This window comes from Mastacembelus armatus, chromosome 4, assembly GCF_900324485.2.
Source record: "Mastacembelus armatus chromosome 4, fMasArm1.2, whole genome shotgun sequence".
Classification (NCBI taxonomy): domain Eukaryota; kingdom Metazoa; phylum Chordata; class Actinopteri; order Synbranchiformes; family Mastacembelidae; genus Mastacembelus; species Mastacembelus armatus.
This window is the reverse complement of record NC_046636.1, coordinates 24169903-24192824: the sequence shown is the minus strand read 5'-3', so window position 1 is coordinate 24192824 and position 22922 is coordinate 24169903. Positions and strand designations below refer to the sequence as shown.

The 22922-nt window shown below is 42.9% G+C and overlaps 1 protein-coding gene across 2 annotated transcripts; it reads right to left on the bottom strand.

Annotated features, from left to right (window-relative positions):
* Window positions 1–1233: 1233 nt before the first annotated feature.
* rgl1 (ral guanine nucleotide dissociation stimulator-like 1) lies at window positions 1234–22006 on the bottom strand. 2 transcript variants are annotated; one of them, XM_026304970.1, is made up of 18 exons: window positions 21848–22006; window positions 10531–10641; window positions 8669–8877; window positions 8506–8580; window positions 8160–8353; window positions 7925–8049; window positions 7591–7806; window positions 7376–7479; window positions 7150–7234; window positions 6876–6965; window positions 6633–6719; window positions 6344–6376; window positions 6126–6247; window positions 4912–5001; window positions 4543–4729; window positions 3567–3818; window positions 3354–3468; window positions 1234–3069 (listed from the first exon to the last, which is right to left on the bottom strand). In XM_026304970.1, the coding sequence occupies exons 1-18, from the start codon at window positions 22004–22006 to the stop codon at window positions 2882–2884; spliced, it is 2442 nt and encodes an 813-aa protein (XP_026160755.1). In that variant the 3' UTR covers window positions 1234–2881. The 2 variants fall into 2 exon arrangements, with proteins under 2 accessions (XP_026160755.1, XP_026160756.1); XM_026304971.2 differs by lacking the exon at window positions 21848–22006 and adding an exon at window positions 12902–13133 and having other exon boundaries at window positions 2882–3069.
* Window positions 22007–22922: the final 916 nt, after the last annotated feature.

Below are 22922 nucleotides of genomic sequence, written 5' to 3'. Positions count from 1 at the left end.
AGGAGAATCCTAAATATTACAAACAGCTTTTGAGCTCATTGTATTCATACTTGTTAGCAACTAACAGTCAGTCACTAATATGGTGCATTGTAAGACCAGACAGAGCTGATATTACAATGCATCATACAGTGGAAAAACAATATGGCTGCAAGCAAAGCACATAAAAGAATTTTTTTTTGTATTGTGCTGCATATTTATTTGAGGGTATCGAGCATGGCTGCTCACTTTATAGTCTGCTTTTGTTTCTCACTATTATTTTTTGCCCTATATATTGTGTAGATATCACTGGATCTATCTTGTGTCCTCTGAATTTAAATGTGCTTTCCACCTTAATGGTTGTTTTTGTTGGATTTGCTCGGGGAATACTCAGGCACAGACCTTATTCTGCCAAATGTTATTGCGTTTCCACTTCTAGCAGTACATGGTATCTAGCTGCTATTGTTTTTTTGTGTTTTTATGTCTGCTCCATTTGTTTGTACCTGGCATGTACAGTTGTAAGAGGAGGCTTGCTCAATCTGATCTCACATTTGTACTCACACAGGAGTGAAGCCCTTGTGCTGCTCTTTATGTAAGTACTTCACACAGAGCGACCACCTGGTGAAGTGCACTCTGTCACTCTGTCTTCCATAGTAAATCACAAGGCAGATGGAGCTCACTGAGTGTCTATTCCCACCCTGTCAGTGCCAGAGTAGACTGTGGAGTGAGTTCAGGTTTAGAAGGAAATTACATTCAATCGAAAGGCTATTGGCTTACTCTCAAGGCTTGGTCTCGCCTTTCACCCCACCACATCTATGAAACAGGCTGATGTGTTAAAAGAGGGTGAAAATAAATGACTAGTTACATAAATGTATTTTTCCTAAACTTATGGCTATTTTTGTGATTTAATATGAAATCCTGTAAATATAAAAAAAATGCAAATTTGTCTTTGAATTACTGGAAAAAACGTGACCAACACAGCAAACAGTTTCAGGAAAAGAAGGTCATGACTGCTGCATTCAAGTCAGCAGAAATGTCTTCCACTCAGCAAAATAACTTGGGCTCTGTCCAGAACAGCCTGGGTCCTTTTATTGACAGCGTCACTCCTAACAGGACAGAGAATGATGTCACACGAGGCTAAAAAGGTTAAAGAGACGAAAACAAAGCTGCTGTCATCATAGAAATGGTCATGAATAACATGATGAAGAGTAACTACAATAACCAAATGTTGGAAAATAAAAAACACACAACACATGCATTATAGTAACGATAATAATTTATTTATTCAGGCAGAAGAAGAGTCTTTGGCAGTGAAGAACAGGAACTGAGGGGGATTTAACAATGTGAAATGAATATCTGCAAGGAGACAAATGATTGGTCCAATTGGTTCATTAACATAAGTCCAGCTAATTCTTCCAGGGGAAATGTAATATTAACCAAGCAACATTACCTGTTTGCGGTAATGGGACCACAGCACTGGCACTGTAGGACCAACTGAGAGAAAGAAATGAACGACTGACGAATGTTTGTGTTGCTCTTACATGGACAGGTGATGAGCTGTGAAACTATGATGGGGTTTTAAATGAGGAGTGTGCCCATGAGACAAACAGATGGGAGTTTGCTGGGTGAACAAGTGTTTGGCATCTGTGTATATAATGACATGAAGTGTCCCTCAGAAAAGATTTCCAACTGTATTAGTAAAATCTGGCACTGGCTTTTTTTATGACACTCTCTGAATTCATTAACATTTACTTTCAAAATCCTCCATCACTGTCCAATCTGGCATATCTTTCTGGACTAAAATGTGTTACAAAAACATAAAAAAACAAAAATTACAAACAAAAATAGTCATTTAGTGAAGAGGGAGTAAAACACCATGCGAGCGGTTTACTCATTCTTCTGTATTCACATCCCATTGGTATCTCCTACCAATTGACAAGTGCAACTCTGTAGTTCATATAATGAAGGGCAAAGAGGTACAAGTATACTTCAGGTTGAGACACACTGCGTGATGCTTTCCATTTCAGTAAGACACCTCCTGTTTTTGTATACCTCTTATCTTTTTTCCCCAAACAATCTTGAGGAACATCTTCCTGGATTAGAAAGCAGCTCAAAATGCATCTCACACCCTAAAGATCAGGCAGCTAAGGCCATTTCAACGTTTACTGAGGACTTGTTGAAACCAAGTACTGGAACCAATCAGAATGCATCTAATACTGCATTCGTCATACAGCTCACAATATGAGAGCAACTGAGCATGTGCACACACTGCACAGCGTGCATGAGCTAGACATGATGGGTAAACATGTCCAACTAGGGAAAAATAATGACATCACAGCTCCTGTCAATTAATGAATCAATATCATTCAGAATACTGTCAGAGGTCCAATCACTTATTGGTAAAGGCAACAGGACAGGACACTCAGTCCACTTCTTCTATTTGACCATCCATCATTACTCTTCTATTACCAGAAGTGATTATTCAGCTACACGTACATCACAGGAAATAAAATATCAGAATACTGTTGGAGGTCAGGAGTTTGATGGCTCCCATAACATGTGCAAAAACCTGTAGAGTGGAGGCCACATGGGGTCCCTGTTTCACTCTGTCACAGGCATCACCAGTCAAAAGTCAAGTCCCACTGGCACAGCAGTCATGCTACACATCCATGTTTCAATTTAAGGCTGGGCGAAGAGATGGCACAGTTCAGGAAAAGACTTGCCTGGCAAAATGAGATCAAAGTGGAGCCCTTCAAAAGTCTGGCAGTTCATTTGGGATCCATCTGCTCCTTTTTGAATCTAGCAATCTTCCTGAGCTTCCACAAGTTCAGTCTAGCCATCCAGTTCAGACCCTGTATTGTCCTGGGTTAGTGGTGTAAGAGCTAACTGCTGTAACAGTCCAGGGTCACAGTGTAACCTTGCTGAGTCTAAGCGAGAGGCTTGAGCGGTGCTGGGTACGAGGGAGTGTGGAGCTACACTGGCTTCGGAGCTGAACAGGCCGGCCAACTGAGCCTCTCATCCGCAGCAGGAAGTCAAAGTTAGCAGAGGTGTTCATGGCGTAAAAGACATTGGCATTGTCAGGGATCACCAGTTCTGAAAGAGACAAAGGAGAGCACAAACATCAGTTATAAAAGCTTGCCGTTAGTGCTGGAACACCCTTAGTCAGCAATACGTGGGTCACTGCGGTTTAGTAAGTTTGGAAGCAAAAGCAAACGATATCATTTAACTCAATTTGACACAAAGCTTCACACAGCAATTAGAGATTTTTGAGAGGTTGAGATGCCTGAATATAGAAAAAAATGATCCACCACAGCCTCTAAGGACCCTGTGAGAAAAACTATGAATGAGCCTCAAACTGAAAGCAGAGCAATGTGTACCTCTCTCCTCAGAGATGACTTGTACCAGCTCATACCCCTCCTCTGGCTCCACCTCCAGGTTGTGCTTTGCCATGGCTCTAGAAATTACAGCCGGAGTTTTGTCTTGGTTGGTCAGCTATTCAAAGAACAGAAGGAAAGTCATACAGGGTTTAAAATGAATGATGTAAAACTGTAAATCTGTAGCTTACACATAAACACACATATTTTACTTACCAGTATACTCTTGTAGAGATTCCCATTGCCATGCTCCAGACTGACTCTTATAATGCATGCGTCCTGTGCCTGGGCGTTGTACACTGGGGTTAGACTTGGGGAGCTAGGGGACATGGGGGTGAGGGAAACAGAGCGTCGGTGGGTGCAGAGGGGCCCGGGGAGGGAGGGAGACGCAGGAGTCATGGACACACTGGCTGTTGATGAGCTGGTGTCCATGGAGTGGAGCGAATTACATGAGGAGGATTCTGATAGCTGAGGAAACATGAAAATAAAGCACTGAACCTCTAATAATCTTCTAATTATTTTAGGCATCGTATTACCAGACCTGAAAGTACTGAAACAATGTAACACCCACTATACTCAAATAAGATAAATGGATTTTCATATCTTGTCTGTAACATACCAGCTTATATTTTAACTATGGGAGAATACAACAATTATTAGGTGACAAATGTTTTTCTTTTTGACTGAGTCTGTTTTTTTGGGATGTGGTGGAGGATTTTAATTAACCCTTCCCGGAAAAGATTGATTGAAAAAAAGGATAAAAAGACACAAAAAAGATGGCATTGAGTGCAGTGTATCACAAGTGTTTTCCCATATTTGGAGGAAAAGTGTGATTATGTATCATGCTTTATTTTCAAAATGCCAGTAATGAGAAAGTTCATCCTAATTCTCTGAACACTGTCTGAGTGCATCATTTTATTTTGATAGCATCGCACCTCTAACTTTCCATCTCAATGGAAACCAGAACAATAATTATGATTCATTTAGTCACAAAGGTTAAATGTGTCATACAAAGTGACAGTGACAACACAAAAAAATGCAAAAGTTGGGAATATTTTGTATGCACAACAGTATGCATCACTTTGCTATGCTCTCCATAAATTTCCCAGTTCCATGGCATTTATGCAAAACCAGTGATTTTCATACAGTCTCTAAGTGAAAGAAAACCCTCTTCCATAGCGTACTAACTCACCTTGTTTTGCTGGGAGTCAGAGGTGTGTGTGGGAGTGGCGATTCCCTCGTTGTCTGAGGGGCTGCTGGAGTCACTGGACGACACACTGACTGAGTCCATGCTTTCCCCTGAGCTGCCAGTAGGAGGCGATCGTGGCATCTCTCTGACTGGAGAACTGGCTGTATTACTGTCTGTTCCAAGAAACAGCCTGGAAAGTAAAGAAAGTCAGTTGTTAGAAAATAAAATAATCAGTCAAAGCCATGTAGTTAAATGCAGTTGAATATGATAATATGACATGTCCAAGCCAGTATTATTTCATTTCAAGCACTTTCATGAACATTTGAAACTAGATCCTCCTCCTATTAACATCTCATTGCTGCATATACTCACAGGCTGAGTCTCTTCACCATGCTTTTCCGAGGTTTGGGTGGAGTTGGACTGCTGTCACCAAGACCTTCAATCTCACAGGACAAGGCATAGCTGCAAGAAAGATCATTAATAATAAACCTTAAACATCATAAAACATTACATAAAACATCCCTTCATAATCAAGCTCCTTCATACCTTAAAGACCTCATAGTACCATATTATCCCAATAGACCACTTCGCTCTCAGAGTGCAGGCCTACTTGTGGTTCCCAGAGTTCTCAAAAGCAGAATGGGAGGCAGAGCCTTTAGCTATCAAGCTCCTCTCCTGTGGAACCAGCTCTCAGCCTGGGTTCAGGAGGCAGACACTCTCTGTACTTTTAAGGCTAGGCTTAAAACCTTCCTCTTTGACAAAGCATATAGTTAGGGCTGGCTTCAGGCAACCCTGAACCATCCCTTAGTTAGTTATGCTGCTATAGGCCTAGACTGCCCGAGGACCATCGGTGCACTGAGCTCCCCTACCCTACCCCCCCCCCCCCCCCCCCCCCTTCTCTCCCACCTCATGTATATTCCACCATTGAATGTTACTAACCTTGTGCTCTCTCTCTCCCCTAGTTTGTGCTCTCTCCCTCCCTCTCTCTCTCTCTCTCTCTGTACCTTCTGCAGGTGTCCCTGGTCCTGGAGCTGTTTATCGCTGATGTGCAGTTACTGGCCCCACCAACTTGCAGTGTCTATTTGTTGTTTATTTTTGCTGTTCTTTTCTCTCTGCTCTATCCACTCACCCCAACCGGTCGAGGCAGATGGCCGCCCAAACTGAGCCCGGTTCTGCTGGAGGTTTTTTTCTTCCGTTAAAGGGAGTTTTTTCCTCTCCACTGTCGCCAAGTGCTTGCTCATAAGGGAATTGTTGGGTTTTTAGTTTTAGTTTTTGTAAAGTGCCTTGAGATGATTTGTATTGTGATTTGGCGCTATACAAATAAAATTGAATTGAATTGAATTGAATTACCAAAGCATGTGCTCAGTGCTAAGTGTAGAATGAAAGAGAAAGTCAGGGAGGGCAGGAGCAAGAAGGAGGTAAACACTATAAAACTACAAGTGTAAATTCACAATAGATCAGTAGGGAGTAAAGACAATGGAGAAAAAAGAAGCGTCTGTTGTGATCCAATCAGCCATGACATCACTAATTTGCTTGTTATCTAACAGGTAACAAGAAAGAAGCTGTTCTCAGTGAAGCACTGATACCTTTCCTCCTCGCTGAGCTGAGGCTGGCTTTTAAACCAGCGCAGGAAAGCCGAGTCTGGAGTCAGACAGTAGCTGTTACAGGCCGACTGGAGCAGTTTGATCTGGGCTATCACCTCAAACTCCTGCAGAGACGGTGAGAAAGTCGCTGGTGTTAGATTCAACTTCAAACATGTCAACCTGACTCATGGCGTGTCAGAAGAGGCTGCAGATACACTCACCCTGCGTCTCTTCTCAAAGTTGATCAGACCACCCTGCGGAGGACACAAAGAGCATGCTGTCAGAGCTCGAACATCACATACCAGTGGCCGCTTGGACAAACAGCATTAGGTGGACCACTCCAAAAATGCACCGAGAAATTCCTCAGACACTCATGGAAACTTGTGCCCCAGTTTCTGACAGCGGTTACACAAATAGACTCTCAGGTGCAGAGTTGTGTAAACTCACAGACATGTGTTCTCAAATTCTGAAACACACACACATTCAGCAGGTGTTAAGGATGTTTCTTACCTCTACTAAATCAGGCAGTGCTGTATCCAACATGGTCAGGTCGGTTAGAAAAGTCCCTAAGTACGGTATTGTTCCTTGCATTGCTCCCTGTGGAGAAAGAAAGTCGTAGTAAACGTGGATTCATCATCCTGGAGAGGCCAGAACTCACTTTACAGGACAGCTGTCTGAGAGGGTCTTACACAGGCAGATCAGTAGATCTGGCATTTGTTGTTGACTCTCTAAATGAGCCAGTCTCTGTCTTACCATTTCCTTCTGCAGCTGTAGTCTCTTGTGTGTGCGTTTCTGGTGCTCCTTGGCACAACTTTCCAAACTGGCAAACTTTGAAGTACCTTCCTGCAGGGGAAACACAAAAGAAGCTTTGGTCATTGAGATTCTAACAAGGGAACAAAAAAATGTTTCCAGATCAAAGCTATGAGAATAACATCTACACGCTACGACTGGGATTTTTGCAGATGATACAGAATCGAAACGTTCGCATTCATAATTTCACAGATGATAAAGTTATAGTGGAACTCACCCGCATGAGTAGCTCTCTGCTTGTCAGGTAGTTGTTGTGGTCTGAGAAAATGTCAGACAGTTCCTCAAACGTCTGCATGCTGTCTCTGCACCAAGCACATTACTCATGTTAGGTCACGGTATTGGACATACTCGTGCAAAATAAACATTAAAGAGCTCCAGATGAATACTGCCAAAAAGCTGATTTCTTTGTGATTATGTGCATAGTTGACAGACTGGAGGCTTACTTGTGCACACAGGCCCATGCCCTTTTCAGCCTGTACAGAGGATTGGACTGCAGCGCAGACACAATGGCTCGCAGAGACGAGAAGTTTTTGCGTATTCGACATTCCTGTTAGACGAAAAATAACAATTAAACAAACAAGCCGGTCAGGACTTTATTCATATTTCTGAAGATTTCTTTATAGTAATTTGTGTGGATAGACTGTGTGTTTCTGCGCACCTGAGCAATGTCTATCCAGCGCTGGATGACCCGTGCTCTGACGTGAGGTCTGATCTGTCTGTGTTTTAGCACTGTGCTCACCACACAGGCTGCCACAGCATTGAACTGAGTGATCGTGGCACGGATGGTGGGGGCGCTGTGCTTGTTGTGCTTCTTATCCCTCTGAGACCAAATGGAGCCCAGGCAGTGGTGGGGCACAACCTTTTTAAACAGCAGCTGGAGCAGAACAGGCTGACATTAGTGTGACAACACCAGGATGTAACTTTAGAAAACGTTTCCCTGCTACACACACTGCCAATGCTCTCCTCTTTCCATCTCATGTCCCTCCACTTACTGCGTCCATGTAGGTCAGCTGCTCAGCCACCAGGTCTGCGTCAAATGACAGGAAGTCCTCCTGGACCTCAACCTCCACTTCCTCCTCCTCCCCCAGGCAGAAAGAACCGTTGCCATGGAAACCAGCTGAAAACAGGCAAACAGCTAATTTGACATGTGAATCTTCAATGAAAGAATAAATAGTATTTTAGAGAAGATGTACATATATGTTAGCAGGAGTTTGAAAAGACAGTTACCAGTGTCAGTGTCATCCATGCTGGCCTGATTTTGAAGTAGCTCCAGCAGACCCTCTGCCCGTCTAAGGGCTTCTGAGTTGGGCAGGGCTTTGCGCAGGTAGTCCATGAGTCTGTGGAGACAGGGGTAGTCTGGAGGCTCCTGGAAGTCTTCAGGACACTGGTCCAGCCAAGCACGCAGGATGGAGGCCAAGACACTGTGGACAGTGGAGGAAAACATTTGTGTTAAGAGAGTTGGCACTTTAAGGAGGACAAGTGTGGAAAGTCAGCCATCATGTTGAAAGTAGCAATAAATTTATATATGAAAAGTTGTTCACATGGAATTGATACACAAATAAATATATCTCACTTTCTTATGGCTCTGTTGGATTCAGAGCCTTGGCATCTGTCTGTGTCTTGCTCGTTTTCATCCACATTTCCATATCTGCATCACAGAACATGAATAAAAGCTTAAGATCACTACAAACTCCAGTCCGTACATGGTTTTGTGAAACACCTCATTGTACCTCTACCTGTCTAGCAGCAGCTGCAGTACAGTCTGTGTGCTGGTGAAAGCTCTGTAGGTGTACAGGAATATGGAGGTGTAGGTGAGGTCGTTGTCTCCGAACGCTGTCAATAATGTCTCTACCAGGCGCTCCAGTGTTCCAGCACGGATACTTCGGATTTTGCAGGTCTCCAGCTGGCTCACCGTGTGCCCGGGAGGCAGGCGATCCCCTTCCGCCTAACATAGATATTTTTATGCTGTTTAAACATGATCCCAAAGCTTTCCATTTCATTGTGGTTACATATTTGCTCTTATGATATAGCAGGTTGTGCAGAATCTCAAATGGTTTAATGAATACATATATTTTGGCCACTGAGTCAGGGCTAACTCCAAACTGCTAAATAATTGGTGTGAGACAATTCAGCAGAAAACAAAAAGATGGAGCAATAAAGGAAAGAGTAACCATAGCGATAACCATGACCTATATTTATTTCATATTTCTCCAGACGTGCTGGGTGATCATGTCTACTGGGAGAGAATAAGTAGCTGCAAACAGTCAGGGAGAGTCGAAGAAAGGGTGGCACAGACATGGAGAGAGAGGCCTTGGTGAAGTTAGCACGCTACAACAGGAAACGCTCCAATCTGTTTTTAATCACAGCAGTCCCCTCCTCCACCGTCCCTCCACACAGAGCGGAGGACAGCAGCAGAGTCAAGTTGTCCCACCACTCCCTTCTGATAACAGCCCAGTACACACAACAAATACGACTATTTCGTTCTGTGGGGTGACCCTTTGTACAGTCACACTCAGGCCTGGATTTTGTCATTAACATGAAAAAACAGTAACTTTGTAAAAAAACAAACAAAAACAAAAAAACACTTCACTACCAAACACTGTAAACAATGCATGGGTGTAGGCATGCAATCCCACTGATTGTAACTGTTGTTATTCACTCACAATTGACTGTTCATTGTAAGTATAATGGTGTCTGAAAAGGGATTGCTCTCTGTTCTACTCACAGTGCTGCTGTATAAAATAACCACATTGTTTTAATTAACTTTAATACATTTGGCAGCTCATGCCATTGTACATCAATACATCAATACAGTTTTAAAGCCTCAGAGCTGTTATCTATTTTTTCTTTCATGTGCCAACCCCCAGCTCCATGTCACGCACACAGAGGCTAACTAAACAGAGGAAAATCCCATATATCTGACTTCTAATTTCTTACACTGGTTTCATGCTGAGTAAACTCACAAGACAAATGCTCCTAATTGCCCTTCTGTGCAGCATAATAGTAGAGTGCATACCATCTTATTATGTTGATATAAACAGCACAGAGGAGGAAACAGCAATGGCTCATATGAACTGAAAAAATGCACAACTCAAGGAAAAGCCTTTAATGCAGCTTTTTTTGTCATAACAGTCTTCCATAACACACTGCAGTACAAGGGAGCGAAAGGTTTTGTTGGCAGACGGGAAAGTCAGGAAATCACATGCTTTGGCTAAACAGTCCAGGTCTGGTGAAACTGTTGATTTGCAGCAGGCAACTAAAAGGTGTTGTCTAAACTGGGAGATTTATAGCTCAAATGCTAAAACAATAACAGCCTCAGTGGAGCACAATGCAGAGAGGCGCCTCACAACCGACACTGACATGGTCTGCTTCAAACAATAGAGATTAGGTTTTTCTGTTTTAAAGCCTTGGCAGACTGCACCCACATAACTGGATTGCTTTAAAGACTAGAGTTTGCATTTTTCACTGCAACAGGTTGAGAAAGTGGAAAAAGTACCAGGATTTGATGCCTGCAGCCTGGCTGATTTTAGACTTATCTCCTGCTTGAAGAAGCTGTGATTGTGTCTCACAGTGTGACACATCAAATAGGCCTACTCACCCCCAGCCATCTTGCTCCCTTGTTGGCTGCCTGCTGGATCTGTACCCGCTTCAGCGTCACATTATAGACAGCACCCTCCTCGACTTCCTCCCCCCAGTCCTGCACTGAGCTCTGCAAGGAGAGAGGGAAAATGTTAGATGCCTCGACAATAGAGGAGTAGAGGCCTGTGTTTAGGATAAAAACACACCACTATTTTCTGTAAATAGCTGCAGGCTGCAGAGCTAACTGCCACAAGTGTCATTATCATAGTTTAACAAAACAGGAATTCACTTATTTGGTAACCTCTCTAAGAAAAGCAGAATGATGAGGAAAACACAGAAACACAATTGCTGTTGTGCTGTAAAACATCAAGAATGACCAACTCCCCAACCCCCACCACTGCAGCCTGCCAGACTTCCCTCCCTGACTCTCTGTTTTTACTCCCTGTTTTATTCCCTATCCATCTCTTTCACTGCGCCCCTGTCTCTCTGGAGCTGAAGTCAGAGCTGGACTGTTTTCCTGGTGCTCAGAAAAGCTGAAGATAAGAGCCAGAACTGATTGGAGGCTCTCAAACAAATCCCTATGTAGTAAAACTTGCATATCACTTTCTGTCTTTGTCCATTTGTCTACCTACTTACAAGTCAAGAGTGCTAGAACACAATCCTTAAGAGACAAAGACACTTGAATGAACTCATAAAGCTTAGAGTAAAGCATAAAGTGCGGTCATCTTTCCCCAAATCCAGCGTGTGAGTGCAAACAGAGACTGAGATCTGCTGAGACATCAACATACGGAGACAGAGACAAAAACAAAGGCTGGGAGACAGCGAAGGAGAGGACTGGCCAAATATAAACACCACGCATGCAGTATTATGGCCAAATCCACACACAGGCAGCGGCCAAGATCACTCTCACTTGTCCCCACTTTCATTTATACAGCTTATTGCCAAAGTCCACACTATTCCCTAAACACAAGGGATGCCAGAAAAGAGGTCAAGGGTCAAAGACAGCATTAACAGGCTCAATGAACAGTCCTGGAGGCCTCGTGGCACTCATCCATGACTGGACCATGTTTGGGTTTGAGCAGAAACATGTGATGCAGAAGTGAAAAGAAAGAGCCCAAATAGAAAACACAAAGAGACAGAAAGGGAGAGGAGGAGAAAAGGGGATTTGAACCAGCTAAGTGAATTCCTGACGTGACACCAAACAGTAATCATTAGTGTGTTTTTGCATTTTTCAAGATGCAGTTCTATGAAGTCTATGTACACGTCCACCCCTGCTGCCTCTTTTTATCAGTATGTCTTATGGTCAGTAAGCTGTCTGTCTCCCTCTGGCCTTAGCTGATGCTGGCTGCAGGCTGCAGGCTGGCTGGCGCAGAGACAGATAAATACATCAGTGCATGAGTCATGCAGTCCACACACTCCCAAAACAATAGCGGGAGGTCTGTGTGCTGGCCGACCCAGGCTGCTGAGTTCACAGTCTGCACACACAGCCTGGTTTTTGTCAGCTACAGAGCTGGAGATGTTTTTCAGAGTAGGGCTTTGAAAAAAATGCTTTGCTTGCTTTGTGCACCAAGGCAGAGCTTAATGTAAGACAAAGTTCCATGAAAATGGAAAGCAAAACAGTCTGTCACAGTGATATTTCCATTCAGCAGAGGGGAAAAGACATAGCACAATACAGGACTATCAGAGTAGACAGATGTGTGTACGGAGCACTGAGGCTGGGTGAGCTGTAAACAGGAGATAGATGTTTACTCTGAAATAACGTGGATCTTCAGATGATACTGAAACGTGCATTGGGGGACACTAAGGGAAGATGTAATAGTACTGCTCTAATAGACCCTCTCTGCTTACCAGCTGTGTGTGAAACAATACTCCCAAGATAACAACAACAACAGTTGTGTTGATCTGTTAGTTTTTGTGCTTTCCTCGCCTGGACGCAGCTGGGACCCGTAGAGAAACAGAGATGCCCCCGGGCCTCGCCAATTGTTCGCTCTATGTTTCACTGCGGGCCCCGACACAAAAGTTTTCAAATCCATCATCAGGGAGGAGAAAAAGTAGCGGATCGAGTTCATAAACTGGCGGGGTCGGTAGGGGATTTTTTTTATTCATGCCCTCCCCTCTTTCCCCACGTTTCCAAACTGCACGCGACATCTTTACGCATCGGCAATGTAGGTTAAACTGGATTTAAAGCCTAGTAAACGCAATTTCAACTCAATAACCCGTCATTCCCCACCTCCTCCTCTTCGTCCCCCCTTTATGCGCTACTTTCCCAAGCCTGCAAACACCCCCTCCTCTCTCCCTCCGCTCCCCCCTTTAACCTCCCTCTCTTCAAAACCGCAACAACAGAGCGCATAAGATGGGAAACCATGGGGGGTTTGTGTTTAGGTTTTTACCATTTTAGTTTTCCAGGCGAACTTCATGGTGAGCGTTTCTTTCATGATCCGGGAACAGCATCAGAGCTCGGTAATAATCCGCCAAGACAAGAAGAAGATGCGCTCCTTTTACGAAAAAGACAAATCCCAAATCCTCGCTAAAAAAACAAACTTCTCCCTCACCACAAGATCTTTCGTCCGTTCCTCTCCAAACTCCAAATCTTCCTCCTCTGCCTGTCACTATGCTCTCCCCTCTTCTACTGAATGACCGAACTCCTCCTACTTGCCCTCGCAGTCCCGTTTAAACTCCTCCTCCTCTTTTAGTGCGACTTTCCTCGGATGGAGCGGTGCGTGTGCTCCGTCACAGGACCGCGATTTCTCTTTGCGCGATACATTATAATCTCTTTCCAGTGAAACGCACAGAGCACACGATTAGAATTTGTTTATAGGGGTATTAAATGCATGTTTGATGCATGGTTTTTCAAAATAAAATGAACATTTTACATTATTGGATGTAGGAAAAAAAATTGAAAATGATGATATCTACATTTTAAAGCTAATTCAAAGTTTAACAGTTTAAGTTTAAAACATAAACTCGTGGTTTTGTTTTTAGAAAGAATGATTTCTGCTTTCTATGCTGAGGCAAAGTCGTCTGATTGCATTCCTGACAGCACCTAGTTGTTCAGAAACAGTCTGGGAAAATAGACCAGAAAACTCTTCCTTAAAAGATCGTGTTCTTCAGTCAGCTGTTTTTTTTTTATCTGACGATATTTTATTTTAATTCATAATGTATAGTTAATATATTTTTTTAAGGTTTCAGGAGCCACTGTGTCATACACCTGATGTTTTTAGTGTCAAATATCTTTTGGTTTCCTAGAACTTATTTCCTTGCTGACCTGTAAAATTCATTGTGAGTTATGTTCCCTTACATCACTTACATCAGCCATTTTAAGTTGACACTCTCCTTCAGTGATTCTTCAGGGCATCATTACTAATCTTTTAGTTTTCAGACTGTAGTTTGCCAACTTGTACACCTGTATTTACCAGTGGTCATTAAGCTATAGATAGTCTGTAATGTAAAGGCATGTGTGCGGATGAAGTAATGTGCCGTGGGCCCTATAGTTATCCTGTGAGAGAAGCAGCTGTGGCCTTACAACCCGTGCGTGGGACAATACAAGGAAGGCTGCAGATGCCGTCACCAGTACTGTGCATTGTCAGTGACAGGAGAGGAGAATAGGCCGAGTGTGTTAGAATGGGCGACACTGTTCCACTGTGAATGTGCTCAAACACGTACTCAAACAGGCCTCTTGTGTGAATAAAAAGGAAGATATGAATCAAACATCGTCTCTGTGAGGGGTCTATTTGTACAGTGTTGTATTGTAAAAATATATCAGCTGTGACCAAGCAGTGGTTCATGCAGTTACAAATTCAGTTAGTCCGGTGATCAAATGTCAAACTACTGAGCCAGAGTCATGCGAACTGTCAGGAGGAGACAGAGACAACCTTACAATGCTGAACTACCATTTGGCTGGTCCCCTGTTTTGATATGTGTGTGTGCATGATGTGTCTACCCACTGTTCTGACTCTCATAACACCAACATGTAACCCCAACGTCACAGTGAGCGTCACTGGCTGTTACACACCACGTAGTCTAGCAGGGTGTGCACGTACAAGGTGCTCATCCCAGCATCATTACTCTCTCCCAGAGGCTGCTCAAAGGCCAGGGAAGCCCAGTGTATGTCTCCATCAGTGTTTCTCTGTGTGTACTAATCACACAGCATGTTTTATAACGTTTTTTTTTTTCTCACTGGCTGTTCATCATGCTGATATCTGGCTGAGCTACAGTTCCCAGGACAAGTTGCCCCGGTATCCACCAGGGTCTCCAGACCTCTGGGAAGCCCAGAGGGGCAGTGGGAAGGTTGTGACCCCACGCAACCTCAAGCTCAGTCCCAGGGGGATTGGAGTGTTGGTCTCACAGTGGGAGTGATGTCATATATCAGTGAAAACAAGACATCTGACAAATATGACAACTGCTTCTTTGTCTCTGGAGATGAGCAGATGAGTATTTTCAGCTTGAGATAAAAATGTAAAAAATACTTTTGGCTCCAGGTTATTAAAGTAATATTTGTAACATTATATTAGCACCATAAAGGGCCTGTTATTGCTCAAGGTTAGATTTGAAAATTAAAACCACTCTCACTTCTATATGGTATGCATCAGGCACAGTGCATAATCTCATAATGTCCTGTAAAACCACAGTGTCATTTCTACACTTCAGTTTCTCTTGGCCAGGGAGTTGAATTTGTTTCCCAAATATCAAACTAATTCTTTCAGTTTCAATTCTTCATAAGTCAATTGATAGTCAAGTTGCAAATTCTGACAGCAGCTGTGTTTTTAATGTTTCTGTCACAGCAGAGACCAAGGATTTTAATGAATCATTTGAAGGAGGTACAGGCTTGCCTGGTGCTCTCTTCTTTAGGGTTTATTGTTCTTGGATTTTACCAGGTAAAAATACTCATCTCCTGCATCCAGATGTCAAAAAGGTAAAGTTGTAAGACTATCATCAGAAAAATACACTTTAAATATCAAAGATAAGTACTGCAGAACAGACCTGGTTAGATATGAAATATTTAGTACTAATTAATTCAAAGAAGCATTTTAATGTTGAAGCTGGTCTAACTGGAGCTATGTTTTAACATACTGTTTGGTCATTAAGGTTCAATAATGCACTTTTCATAAATTTAGTTTAATATATTTTTATGTAATGCACAAATCTAAAGTAACTAATACATATTGAGTATCTGTGAGATAATTGCAGTGAAGAGAACATGCAGTATTTCCGTTTGAAATGTGGTTGAGTAGAAGAATTGCTGCAAAAATGGAAATGCTCAAATAAAGTGCAGGTGAATGCAAACAATCAAAGCAATGTGGCAGAAGTGAGTGGCATCGTTATGTTCCAGTGTTTAAAAGGCTGTCAAATATTGCACATGAGATTCCTGCACCAAGATTCAGGTCAGTCCTCATCCCAACTTTTCTTTCTTCTTGGAAGCCTAATGATGTCATTCCACTTGGGAAAGCCCTTGACAGGGGCAAAGCAGTTTTTTATGTAAGAGTTTCACCATATTGAACTTGTGCACTCTTCTGTCTTGTACACAAAGTCAGAACAGGGCACTAAACTATGGCCAGAAAGGGGACAGAAACAGGAGGAGGGCTGCTCACACTGTTATTGCACCAGTGTGGGGAAAATGCACATTCCAGGAAATCTCCCACTTCCTGCCTCCAGCCTCCTGACTCCAGCGAGCCTGCTGTTCTCATACCTGACTGGCTGGGGAGCCTCTCTGACCTGGACCATGCTCATAAAAGTGGATCAATAAGGAGGAGAGGAAAGAAGCAGGAGACACCAACAAACTGTGGCTCACAATACTGAAAACCCAAAATCTAATCACAGACACACAGCAGACAAAAGGAGCATCATGGGACGCATGTGAAAGTCTCAGTGCTTACATCATGATAAGAAGGTCATGTATCAGAGAACGTGTAGAACACTTGAGATTAAGTTGAAAAGACATTATCTGTAGTGTGAGTGTGAGCGGAAGAGACAGAGACAGACGGGGGAGAGTTCACGGTACAGTCAGAAACTGAGAGGATCCACACTGGCTGAAAGACAAGTGTGATGCAAAAGGACCGTATTGCACTGGTTTTCAGAGAAGGAGTGATTTCATATTTCAGACCGGAAAGAGGCTGCTCTTCCTCTCTGCTGGAAACACATAAACAGAACAGAGGAGACTCATCCTTTCATCCAGAATGAGGTGTTTCAGCTGTGACTGAAGCTCAACTCTCCAGTGGAAAAATTTAAGAGTCTTTCCTGTTACCATATCAATGTTTATACATATTTCTCTGTTATGCCCATGTTTTTAGGTCGCATGTGTTTGTGTGCACACAATTAAATGTACTTATCAGACTTGCGTTTCACTGTATGTTTATGTGTGGTTGGTGAGTTTATGGTTCCAAAGCATACTGTCCAGTAGAGGGCAGAGTTCATAAACCACCAGGTTTATCCATAGCCAGCAGAGGTTTTAGCCAGAACAGACCAGAGCAGAAAAACCCAAGAGGGCTGGATTTATGGTGGAGGATCAGGTGATCTGCTATAACTTAATAAAACATAAGCATGTGACACTCAAAGTAGCTAAAAAGGGGCATTTGGGGACAATGAAGCTGTGGCAACAGGACAGGATCAGCACAGGACAATCTGTGGATCCAGTAGTGACAGCAATGAAAATTCAGATGGATAAGGACATGTGAGGTCATCTCACATAACATAACACACACAGCTGCAGTTTCCTTTTCTTTCTCTCTGCGAACTCTTTGTTCAAACAGCCGCATTACAGCTGTGTCTTAACTCGCTCCCTCTTCTCTTATATCAGGTCTGAGCTCCTCAGATCCATTGTCCTGGCTGTCGCTAAGTGCTCTCTCTCTCTCTCTCCCTTTCTGTCGGTGTGGAGGGGTGACATCATTAGTTTCCAGTTAATTCCAGAGCTGCAGACCGAGGCCCCTCTTCCCCCACACTTCACATTAAAACCAATACAATACAGATTTCAAGGGTGAGGTGTTGTTTAGTTCAGGTGTTTTAAGTTTCATTAATGTCAAATCATCTTTATGCTTTGAAATTTTGGGCCATACATGTTTTTGTCAATATTGAGAGCTGGCATGTGTTACACTAAGGCAAGGATTATCCACTCTGGAGCTATGATGACTCAGATGGTGTGCTCATACTTAAGGTATTTTCAGGTGTCCCTACATTCAGAAGTGTTACCATAACGTAAAAACAAATCTTAGCACATGCACAACCTCCCCCATTTCGTGGGCCCCCAAACCTGACCACCCTCTTGATCTAAGTCCTGCTGAGCCCTGGCTCAGTTGTCTGACCCCCCGCTAATGAGACCAGGACCATCTGTTGCTCCACAGATACACGCTACCCTAAAGCTGTCACATAAGCAACAAAAACAACACACAGCATCAGTGAGACCAGTAACACGTCAGTGATAATACTGCCTCGCCAAAACTAAACTTCTTCCTGGAAAATTAGACCACAGACCTGACATTCATCACAACAGAATGTGCAAAGTCTCACTCACGTCAACCATTTCACTCTTTCATGTTGTACTTCATGAAAATGTGCTGTCAGAAAAAAAAAAAACCTCTCATTTTTGGGTCTTGTTTTGACTCTGAGTGATATAATCACTGCCGTCTGCAGTTCTGTTAGTGATAAATTGAAGTGTGAAGCATGTGCATTGTAGGAAATGAAACTGTGCAAGCGATGCACACTCCAAAACACTGCTTACACTGTATATATATACACACACACACAGAGTAATAGCAGAATACTCACATACAGTATATACTTTCTGTCTCTCTAACACTCACTCACAAACACATAGTGCCAGCTTGATTCCAGTCACGCATCCTGGATAATCCTGGATGCCCTTTTCAAACTGGAAAAGGAATTGAGCATTTACTGTATTTGTGTGTGTGTGTGTGAGAATTTACTGTATTTGTGTGTGTGTGTGTGTGTGTGTGTGTGTGATTTAATTAGTCATATTGTGGGGACCTGAATCTGTTCCTTAGAAATCCAAAAGGCTGTGTAAGGGTTAATACTTTTTGGGGGAAATGTTTTATGTCAATTATGTCAGTAAGTGTCTTCATAGAAAGACAAGTGTGTGTGTGTGTGTGTGTGTGTGTGTGTGTGTGTTTGTATTTATGTATGTTTGTGTGGGTATTTGTATTTGTGTGTGTGTTTGAGGGGGGGCACCTTGTCGCACACAACACACACACACAACACACACACACACACACACACACACACACACACACACACACACACAGCTGCCACACATATTGCCTCCTGCCTTTGACCCATCCCTAAACAGACACACACAAACACACAGACCACCACCAACTGCAGATCCATCTCCATATGGTGAGATCATTTGCTGCCCCAGTTGACTGAGCTGGACACTCCAGTGACAGGGACAATGCCCACAATATTGACTTTTCACACTAGTCCTATTATGTGACCTAATTAGGCCCAAGATGACAGTGTGGCTGTACAGAGCTACAGGCAACTAGACAACTTGACATTCTACGGCTCAGCCAAGTCTGTAAACACTCTCCTAAGTGGTTGACAGAATAAAAGGATGTCAGAGATTTGGATTTTGGAGAAAAGAGAAGTCTGTTAATTTGTGAATTGTGCAACTTGAACCAAAAGAATGAAGATATATGAGTGGATAGAATTTACAGGTCCTCTATGTCTTGTATTGTCAGTGTTTAACAAGTTAATCAAAAAACCCATTCCATCCATTTCATTTCTTCTGAAGGGGTCTGTTGATATGCAAACTAGTAGTCGGAATATGAATCAACATCTCAGAAATGTTATGCATGTTACATATGACTTGTGGGGTTTGCAGCAAATATTACTGGAACCCATGCAGCTTTATCACCATGCAAAGCCAAGCAAAACAGGTCATAAGCAAAGGAACTAGTCTTGTCCAGATGAATGAATCACAAACTGTTGAAACAGTTGTCAACCATCAAAACACATGACATACAAAGAAACAAAAAAAAAACTGTAGAACTGGAAACACTGAGACGTCACAGAGCATCAGCCTTAAACGTGCACTTCTCTGTTGAAAAAGACAAGAAAGAGGAAGGAGGAGTGCTAACTCAGCTTTCTTACTTTTTCAATGGAAAACATGCCATCATCGAAATGCTCTGTGCCCCCCTTCCTTTGTCCCTGTTTTCGCTGTATAAAGTGACTTCTGCATTTGCAGAGAATGACTGAGGTTATTGAACTGCCCTGCTGATTGTTATAAGCCAGTGGATTAGGGAGCAGTTAGTATTCCCTCTACTGGACTTTTATTGATTGGCATGGAGCCTAATTACATTGCCCTATCATTGACAGAGAGAGAACAGTATTAAACAACACTGCAGACTTCAAAATGCAGTTAGAGCAGTAAAATGCACTTAGATAACCTGCTGGGTAGATGCTGACACTCACTTTTGTGCAGCTGGGTTCAAACATGGTCAGGTCCTTTATTATTTAATAATTAATCCCTTGATTTCCAGTTTCTCCATCTTCCTCTCAATCTCTCTGTCCCTCCTTAAGTGCACTGATATGGGAGTCTCACTGATAACAACTGACAGTTCAGCGCTCTTCCCTCGTCTCTGACCTGACCAGTGGACCTGACTGCTTTCTATAAGTAGGGTAATTACCGAGATAGAGTCCAATCACTGCCTTTATGGCTGATGTGGTTTCATAACCTCATGCAGGTAAGCAAAAAGTTAACTGACAGGCGAGTGACGAGCACCTGAGAGCAGTAAAGGCAAAGTCTTTGACCTCCAAACCAGCACATGGAGACATCATGCTCTTTATTGCAGGCATTTTGGTGCTTTTTGTCACAAACACCAGGATTTGTGAAACTGTCGTAAATATCACCTAAAGTTTTATTTCATTCTGCCACTGATGGTCTTGTTCATATAGAACGTATTAAGTCTCATTCATATTGACTTCTAGTCAATATAGATACAGTCAGGATGAGCTTCTGGTAGCTTCCAGCAGAGTTACACAAATTAGCTGAGAGCCTCCTTTTGCTACAGTGTTCAAAGAGTGAGAGTCTGCAAGTTAACCTCCAGTCTTCTTCTTAGCCCTCAAAACAATTGGTGGAAACAGTGCTGTGACATGGGAGGACAGTTCAGCCAGGATGTCAGATAGGCAGCGAGAAGGATGATCTTCAAACAGGCAAAACATACAATCAAACCCCACAGTGTGACAGTCATCTGATGGAAAGGCACTGAACTGATTCTTACAAACAAGCAGGAACTCTCCTTTTGCTGTCACAGACACAGCAAAAACATTTTCACTTTGGCCTCAAAACCACAAGTGCACACATGCAAACAATTAGCCACAGCTAAGCTGGAATAAGCTGTCGCTGCAGGTCGTTTTCTGATAATCATACTGTTATGAGGAATCTCCAACCCCACAGAAGAATTAAATCTTGATAAATAAACAAACGTGTTTTTTGTCATGTTCTGTTTGGTTAACACATACTGAAATCTGGGAATGGGACCTAAAGTAAAGCTTATTAATGTCATTTCTGTGAACTCTGATTAGTCATCCAGAAACACAGGGTCACCAAAAAGCAGCAGTTAGAATGACTGTAAATTACCACCTTTCACAAGAGGTCAGCTGGCCACAAAAGTTTACTGTCTAGTCTGCATTATTGCACATATAGTTGTCAGTGTATTACATAAAGTCTCATTGAGTAGAGATCAAACAGAGGAACTGAAAATGGGATAATCACTGAGCCAATCACTCATCTTTTGATCACTGATCTTTTTTTTGAGTTTTGTTTTCATTTGGTATCAAAATGACCCTCACCTGTTGAACATTGTACAGTCTTTATGTAGGAAGTGCCAAACCCCCAGCTAAACCAGGACTCCTGAGTCCTGAGCGACTACAGATTTTTGTTGATTTGCTCTTTGCTGTTGTTACTGCAGCTCTGTTCCCCTAACACGCTCTTCTACTTTCTCACAGTTACCATTCAACAAACAGACCTTGGAGGAATCACAAACACAGCCAAACACTATGCCCCACATATTATCTTTACATGTTTATAATACCAAGCTTTTTTCTCTGTGGATTGTTCTTTACAGTCTTGATCTGACTCTTTTCACTGTGCCCAACACTTCACACTTCACTTCCCAATCCCATCCTTGTATCTATCAAAACCTTTGACGCTGGAACACCTCACACACACTCTGAACAACACGAGGCACAGGAAGGCCATTTGTGTGAAGGCCAGACTTTGGCAGATTGTTTAACAAAACTGGAAGTACCTGTGCCTTCCCAGAAACCTAAACAAGATTTGACAAACAGGCACAGTTATCTTGCCATAGACAACATGTACTGACCCAGTGTCTCGGGATGCTCTCGGGGGAGCGAGGCTGGTACCTCTGCAGAGAGACACCTCCATCCCCCTCCAGCAGCAAGGTGCAGTCCAGGTCGGGGCAGCTCTGGTAGGGATTTGCAGGCCAGGTCAAGATGGTGGCCAGAGAGTATTGGGAGATCATGCCGATCGCTTTGATCAGCGGCAGGGGTGACAGGGATGGCAGGGCATACTCCAATTTGGACAGCAGAGTGGATGGAGGGGTCTTCAGCCTGACAGGTATATTCCTGGAGCTGTGGTCTTCAAGGCAAAGATTTTCTTCAGGATAACTTGCACTCTTTTAGGTCAAATGCTGTCTTCAGGCTGGTTTTGGTCTTCAGCTCAGATGTGTGCCCAATGATAACTGTCCTCTAAGGTTATTAACCTCTGTCTTTTCCCTTCCTTTTTCTCTGCTCTCCCTCTTCTGCTTTTTTTAGCCTCTCAGCGCATGTGGAACTCAACTTGCCAACAGCTCTCAACCACATGAGTGATTAAAGTCTATTGTCTCTCTCTGTTTCTTTTTCCCTCCTTCTCTCCCTCACCCCCTACATTCATCCCAGCCAGAAGGGGAGGAGTTAAACCTCTGTGGCCGACCCCCTTTAAAAATCCAATGACTAATGAGAGGTTGACTAGAAGAGTTTGAAGAAAAAGGAAAGAAGGACAGGAAAGCTCAGATAAAGAAAAGGATGTTATGGGAAAAGTTCGAAGAATTAACGGTGGAGATTTTCCACTTCTGGGTGGACTTTTGTCTTCTGCTGAATCCCAAACTGCATTTATTACACTGTCAAACAGATTTTAAATTCTTCTCATTGTCTTTGTCATTGCTGTACATTTTCCCTAAAGTGATTTCAAATCCTTCCTTCCTTTAAGGTCTTTTTCAAAGTAAAAGCTGTTTTTATAAAACATGACATACTTTTTTGCATTAACATGAACATGTTCAAGTGTTGAGGAGAACAGATGGGTTCAGTAAGTTACTGATTTAGCTGGTCACATTGTGACAGTAGGGCGTAAGTCAAACCATAATAAATATGTAACAATCATGGCGGGCGAATGTGCAAGTG